Source organism: Balaenoptera musculus, chromosome 8 (assembly GCF_009873245.2).
Source record: "Balaenoptera musculus isolate JJ_BM4_2016_0621 chromosome 8, mBalMus1.pri.v3, whole genome shotgun sequence".
Taxonomy (NCBI): Eukaryota; Metazoa; Chordata; class Mammalia; order Artiodactyla; family Balaenopteridae; genus Balaenoptera; species Balaenoptera musculus.
This window is the reverse complement of record NC_045792.1, coordinates 9,204,206-9,211,934: the sequence shown is the minus strand read 5'-3', so window position 1 is coordinate 9,211,934 and position 7,729 is coordinate 9,204,206. Positions and strand designations below refer to the sequence as shown.

General features: G+C 41.1%; 1 protein-coding gene across 2 annotated transcripts; it reads right to left on the bottom strand.

Annotated features, from left to right (window-relative positions):
• Nucleotides 1-2,720: 2,720 nt before the first annotated feature.
• On the bottom strand, nt 2,721-5,137 carry LOC118899677 (olfactory receptor 145-like). 2 transcript variants are annotated; one of them, XM_036861514.1, is made up of 2 exons: nt 5,123-5,137; nt 2,721-3,641 (listed from the first exon to the last, which is right to left on the bottom strand). In XM_036861514.1, the coding sequence occupies exons 1-2, from the start codon at nt 5,135-5,137 to the stop codon at nt 2,721-2,723; spliced, it is 936 nt and encodes a 311-aa protein (XP_036717409.1). The 2 variants fall into 2 exon arrangements, with proteins under 2 accessions (XP_036717409.1, XP_036717408.1); XM_036861513.1 differs by lacking the exon at nt 5,123-5,137 and having other exon boundaries at nt 2,721-3,659.
• Nucleotides 5,138-7,729: the final 2,592 nt, after the last annotated feature.

Below are 7,729 nucleotides of genomic sequence, written 5' to 3'. Positions count from 1 at the left end.
ATAATTCAGTAATTCCTTGTCTAGGAATATATTCTGATTGGGTGGGGGGAGACTCAAAGATTTATTGAATGTTGTTAATCAAGCATTATTTATAATTTGGAAATATTAAAATAGTATACAGCAGTAGAAAATTGCTCATTGGATATAATACATCCATATGGTAGAATTTTACGCAATTATGAAAACCAAATTGGAGGCAAGAGATCAGAAAAAACAAATTCTTGCTGTGAGCTCTGTCTTGGGGCACACACTTTTGTAACCAGGGCTGGTGCTTCCTTGTTTTCACAGTGTTCCTTTCTCTCTCCTTCTTTTGGGCTACCCATGACCCTTCATATACATCTTTTCTGCTTTTCTATTAATTTATTTATCCAATAATAATTCCTTATTCCCTCCTCTTCTAATTAATTTTCATCAGTTTAAAGCAACTGCTCATAGACTTTGAAAACAAAGGCAACATTGTGTGTATGTATGTGCAGGTACCGTATACTATATGTGCAAAGACTGTCTAAAAATATATAATAAGCAATAGTGATGGACCCAAGGGAGGGTACAAAAGGGCCAGAAAATTGGAGTGAAGCGGACGTCCTTTCACTGATTATTTTTTGGTAATAATTTTAATTATCATGAACATGTACTGCCCATTTAATATACAAATAAACATATATAGTAAATAGATTGTAGAAGTAATCTGATAGAGCATAATCATTTTTCATTTAAGCAGGCATGAGCCCAGAAAGATGAAGCAGTTGTCCCAAGGTCACACAATAAATTAGTGGAAGTGCTGACACTAGGAGGAGAAGATCTAGCAGGAATGGAGATTAAATTTGCTGAGCACTTGCCATTTAATTTTCTTAATAATCCTGTGAAAACATTTGCTCAGAGACATCAAGTAACTTGGTGAAGGTCACATAGCTACTGAGTAAAAGCGAGGGTTCAAATTTGATTCTACTCTCCAATTCCCTAGTCTATGCTTTTTCTAGGTCTTTATGCTACTCTCCTCCTCTCCCCTGTCCCAGTCATCCAGATTCCATACTGTCCATCCGTCTTTTCTATGCTGTCTAAAGCACAATTCTCTCATTCCACTCTCATTCTTTTGAACTCACCCTTATTGATCTGTACAGTCCAAAGGGCAAAACTGTATATCCATCCAAACTTCATTTTTCCAAATAGAAGAGACTTTTCCTAAAGAGACTCTCATAAATCAAAGGTATTTTCACAGCATTTCACATATTGTTGCTTCACCAAAAAAATATTTACCACTTACAATTTTCTTTTAAAACAAAAGGCAACCCTGCCTCCCTTTACATAATACCATTAGGCTGTGGGTCTACAAACTTAAGCTGTACAACTCTTCCACCCTTTACTGGAAGTTGTGTCAGCTAGGGTCCCCGCAGAAAACAGATGATCCACTGAAACAAAATGATTGAAAAAGATAACAAGGGAACTATTTGTAGGGGTGTAAACAGAAAGGGGATTGAGAGAAACCACAAAGGGATGATCGAGCTCCCAAGACTAGCAACAGCTAGGAGACATTGCCACCCCTTGGCATGAAGAGACAAAGGAGGGAGCATTTACTGTAACCAGGTAGGAAACAGGGCATTCAGTTCCTGACACTGTAGCCCAGCTGGAAGGAATTCCAGGAAATAAATATCACAAATATCACACTCCTCTCACCTTCTGATTTCGTCTGCTGATGCCAACCCAACCAGAAACCAGGGGCCAGGGAGCCCATTGACAGGATCCTCCCGGGGCTTGGAGTAAAGTATAAAGGGCAGACTGTTAATCTGGAGAGGCACACAGAAAACAGAAGCGGTACCGTAACAGTCAGTGGCCGTTTCCTCTGTGACTGGCTGCTGTGTGGTGCTAACCGGATTACTGACTTACAACACTAGGTTTTCTGTGGTTCTGAAAGAGTCTCCAGATCCTTAGCTGACCACCCTGAGTGGCAGACTTCTCTACTCTTGCTTTAAAAGCACAACTTGAAAACGGGAATGATTGTGTGTGAAATAATTCCCAAATCCTGTCCTTTGTAACCTTGACATGTTCTCTGAGGTCTTCCACCCAGCCTGGCCAAATCCCTTAAAGTCCAAGTCCCAGAAGCTCCACATCACTGTCTCAGGAGGTACCGTGCTTGCTGCTCTCCAGGTCCTAGCACACTTCCCCCACACACTCTGCAAAATTCTTCAAGAATTTGTCTGGTCATTTAGCCAAGACCATCTCAACAAAATGTTATACCTCCTACCTTCATGCAAAAATGTGATATTTAAAATTAGCCTTTGAAAAGTTGCCTGAAATTTCTGTAGACAGAACCAGACTTTCATGTCCTAGACCAGCTCACATTTGAAATGAAACCTTCCAGGTTTGAGGAAGGGCTGAGGGAGGAAGAAAGTGAACAGCAATGGAAGGAAATCAGTATTAGAAATCAAGAGCCTGGATTCTAGTCACCGTTCCGCTGCTGAGTAACTGCATAACTAATGAACCTTGGTGAAGGTGCATAAGCCTGTGTCTATTCTCAGAAATATGATAGGACTTAACTAAATGATCCTAAACGTCCACTAAATGTGAGTATCCTCTAGTTTTAAGAATCTTAATTTAAAGGGCTCTTAAAATGGGAAGGACAAACTTGTTTGAGAAAGAGTAAAAAGTTCCTCCATGTAACCAGTGGAACTTGAATCATCTATGGAAGGAAAAATGTCCCTTTCCTAAGTATTGCCTCTTTCTCAGCAGAATGATTTTTTGCTCAAAGTTTTCTTCAGAGCAATTTTGACGTCCTTATTCCTCAGGCTATAGATTAATGGGTTGAGCATGGGCACCACAATGGTATAGAACAAGGAGGACACTTTCGCCGGGTTCATGGGTAAAAGAGAAGATGGTTTGAGGTACATGAACGCCCCTGACCCAAAGAAAAGAGAAACCACAATTATGTGGGAGCTACAGGTGCTGAAGCCTTTGGACCTGCCCTCGGTGGAGCTGATGTGGAGGATACTGGAGAGGATGAGGGCATAAGAAATGAAGATGGTAGCTGTGGGCACACCGATATCAATACCCACAACAACAAAAACTACCGGCTCATTTACATACATGCTGGTGCAAGAGCACTCATGAAGGGGAAGTATGTCACACATGAAGTGGTCAACAAGATTGTTGGCACAGAAGGTCAGTCTCCCCATGCATGCTCTGTGGGCCATGGCCCTAGCAAACCCCATTACATACACACCGAGCAAAATAGGTAAGCAGACCTGGGGAGACATGGTGGCCGTGTACACCAGCGGGTTACAGATGGTGACATAGTGGTCATATGCCATCACTGACAGGATGAAGGACTCAGAGACAACAAAGAAAAGAAAGAAGAAGAGCTGAGTCATACACCCTGCATAGGAGATGATGTTCTTCGTTGAGACAAAACTCATCAGCATTTTGGGAGTGATAACAGTGGAATAGCAGAAATCTATGAAGGACAAGTTATAGAGGAAAAAGTACATGGGGGTGTGCAGGTGAGAGTTGAGTCCAATCAGGGTTATCAAGCTCAGGTTCCCCACCACAGTGACCATGTAGAAACCTAGAAACAGGAAGAAGAGGGGGATCTGGAGTTCCTGCTGGTTGGTTAAGCCTTCGAGGATAAATTCTGCCACAGAAGAGTTCTCAGCTACCGTTCTCATTTAAGGCACTCTGTGGGAACAAGGGAGAAGAGTCAGAGGGAGATGGGGAGAGAGCACTGCTGCCCTCCCTGTCACCTCCCAGTTCTTTAGAATTAGATCCACACTTAGATATTTTGGACTTCAGCAGAAAGGCCTTTCCGGAAGCTATGGGTCTGTTGCCATGACCCCCTAGTGACTCTGCCTCTGGAGCACCATCGGGGGATGGATCTGCCTCCAAGAGGAGGGCCACTGCTGCTGGGAAGAAGGGAACCAAGGATGCACTGAGGAGTCTCCCGGATCTTTACTTCAGTCCATTTGTTGTGTCGTTCCAACTCCAATGTCTGCTCAAGTTTACAGTAACTGCGGTCAGTCTCTGGGAAGAGTCCTCTGAGAGGATGGAGCCAACCCAGCTGTGCTAGAGTGTCCACCTCATGGTCAACTTGGACAGACCAGAAAAGGAAGGTGGCCCGTCCCAAAACCTTTACTACCTGAGGGTGGGGACTTAGGAGAAGTTCAGCCCAGATGCCGTCACTCACCTCTTTCAGTCTGCAGCTTTAGCCCTGTCCCTGTCGGTCCAAATCTTGCCCTCGATTGTTCAGACAGACAGATGGCTCTGGTGCTAACACAGGTGAAGGAACTAAGCGTGGCCCCTTTAGTCCCTGTTCTATTTGGGGGATCAGAACTTGGACTGCCTTCGAATTCTTTCTGAACTAAAGAACTTGACATCTGATTGAGGCTTTGCCCTGAGGCTTTTTTCCAGCTTGCAGAAGGGAGACAGCATCCTCGCCTGTAATCAGTGCCAGGTGGTGACAGGAGACTGAGCAGTTTTATTCTGGTTTTAGAGACCTAGGGACCTGATTGGAAGTAGAAAGCCAGAGGTCCCTTGGGGCCACAGCCCTAAAAATTAACTCTAAAAAGAAGGAACTTTTGCTTATACCCTGGATAATATTTGAATGGGATTTTAGAAACATTATTTGTTCAGTTAACAGCTACTCAGTGAAATGTAAAAATAATAATTTACCACCTATTGAGCACTTATTATATACGTATACCCAACAGTCTTCCTCTCCTAGCACTTGTATGCTGAACCCAGCATGCAAGGATCCAAAGCATTTTACATATAATACTTTATTTTAATTCTCCCCCAAATCCTATGAACTAAGTTTTATCACTCCAATTTTAGAGATGAAGTATTTTACTAAATGTTACAAAGGTCATATGAAATCTAGGTCCATCTAACTCCAAATCTGGTATTTTTAACAATTGCATTTAACATCTCCCTGTGGGAGATAACTAAATGTATAAAGTCTTATCTTCAAGGCTCTGACATTCTCTTGGAAAAGATAAGATAGAATATATCTTACTAAATATGCAAAAAAATAATAAGATCCAGAAAAAATTATTTATTAAAAATAAAATGCATCTCTTCAATAAGCGGTGCTGGGAAAACTGGACAGCTACATGTAAATGAATGAAATTAGAACATTCCTTAACACCATACACAAAAATAAACTCAAAATGGATTAAAGACCTAAATGTAAGGCTGGATACTATAAAACTCTTAGAGGAAAACATAGGCAGAACACTCTTTGACATAATTTCGATCCACTTCCTAGAGTAATGAAAAACAAAAACAAAAATAAACAAATGGGACCTAATTAAACTTAAAAACTTTTGCACAGCAAAGAAACCATAAACAAAACCAAAAGATAGCCCTCATAATGGAAGAAAATATTTGCAAACAAAGCAACCGACAAGGGATTAATCTCCAAAGTATACAAAGAGCTCATGCAGCTCAATATCAAAAAAAACAACCCAATCAAAAAAATGGGTGGAAGATCTAAATAGACATTTCTCCAAAGAAGACATACAAATGGCCAAAAAGCACATGAAATTGGTAGAGCCACTATTGGAGAACAGTCTGGAGGTTCCTTAAAAAACTAAAAACAGAGCTACCGTATGATCCAGCAGTTCCACTCCTGGTCATATATACAGAGAAAACCATAATTTGAAAAGATACATGTGCTGCAGTGTTTGTTGCAGCACTATTTATAATAGCCAGGACATGGAAGCAACCTAAATTTCCATCAACAGATGAATGGATAAAGAAGATGTGATACATATATACAATGGAATATTACCCAGCCATAAAAAAGAATGAAATAATGCCATTTGCAGCAACATGGATGGACCTAGAGATTGTCATACTGAGTGAAGTAAGTCAAAGACAAAGACAAATATATGATATCACTTATGTGTGGAATCTAAAAACAGGGTACAAATGAACTTACCTACAAAGCAGAAATAGAGTTATAGATGTAGAAAACAAACTTATGGTTACCAGGGGGTAACGGGGGGGGGGGATAAATTGGGAGATTGGGATTGACATATACACAATACTATATATAAAATAGATAACTAATAAGGACCTACTGCATAGCACAGGGAACTCTGCTCAATACTCTGTAATGGCCTATATGGGAAAAGAATCTAAAAAAGAAGTGGATATATGTATAACTGATTTACTTTGCTGTACAGCAGAAACTAACACAACATTGTAAATCAACTATACTCCAATAAAAATTTAAAATAAAATAAAATGCTATGCAAGTTTAGAGGAGGGCTTTCCACATACCACCACTTACATTTCAGTTTATCACAGGAATTGCACAGTACCTAGTCCAGGAGAAACAAACCTTCCATCTCTTGGAATTTGAGCTTGACAGTAAAGAACAATCCCCATCAGTTAAGAACAGTTTTTTTCCAAAATTGCTAAATTGTTGGAATTCTCCTTGATATCCCGTGTCCTCCATCGTCTCAGCTCTCTTTCGGTCTCCTGGTACCCTCAGACTGATCCTGAGGCCTTGTGGCTTGATCCCCCTTTCACCCCACTGAACTCACCAACATTTGTTTCCCTGTTTTGCTTGCTTTGCTCTTTTCCTAACTCCCCGTCTCTCATGACAAAATTATCCGTCTATGTCCCAGACTCTTAGAATCTTCTTGAGCTCAATGACAGCTAATTGGGGGCCTCATAGATTTGAAGCAATACTAAAAATCATCTAATCCTGTGGTTCACAAACCTAGCTGTACAATTGAATTATGTAAGTATATGCTTATTAAAAGTACATACCCTGCTGCTCTAATCCAGACATATAAACCAGAATTTCCAGGAGTGGGACTTTATAATTTGTTTTCTCTTCTAAATCTCCCCTGGTGATCTGAATATTTAGCCAGGTTTGGGACACTCTGATCTAATTCTCCCACCCCATATCTTCCAGATAGGAAAATTCAGGCCCAACCAATCACAGAGCTGGTTGGTGGTAGAGTCTGGAATAAAACATGAGTCTCTAACCTCTGCAGTTGAAGAGAGTCTTGAGCTTATCCAGAAGAAGCCCACTTAGTCTTTAGTTTGACTGAAATGCAGAGTACAAGTAAAGGACATAATTGGACATCAGACCTGGAATAGCACCCCAGGGTCATAGTAGGGAGAGACTTGAATGTCATGACAGGAAAAGTGTATGCAGTGTGAATCCATGGAACATTTTGAACAGGAGAATGAATGACATGATCAGATGTGCTGAGAAAGACCAGTTAGTCTCATGGGCTATTGGGTGTCAATGACTTGATGCCACAGTCCCTCCAGGCACTGTGTTTCATCTTGTATTCCAGACAAGATGCCTTAACTCAAAGCACAGCAATGAGATAAGGGACAAGGGATGGACTTTCAGAATAAATAACAGGTAAATGGAACAAAAGGCCTTTCTAAGTTTACATTACAAATCATATAATGTGGGTCTTGCCTTATAGCTGTGGTATCCTCTACCTTCCACTCTGAACATTTTCACAAGGCCCCGAGTTCAGGTGCCATCACCAGGCTCTCTGTGTTGGACACCTTTTATGCCTCATTTCATATTACTCAGCCTATGCTTTCAGCTTCTACTGTTGCTCTGGCAGCTGGCTGTGTGCAGTTGTAGCCAAACAAGAGTTTCTCAGCTATACAACTACATACGCACTGCTTTCTGTGCTAGGATGTCTCTGCCACCACCTGTGGAACATCTGTGGGAATCTGCTCAGCCATTCTGGCGCATGTG

What these genes read in the sequence shown, in the direction of transcription:
- LOC118899677 (XM_036861513.1), bottom strand. Translation starts at nt 3,659, where the DNA reads ATGAGAACGGTAGCTGAGAACTCTTCTGTGGCAGAATTTATCCTCGAA.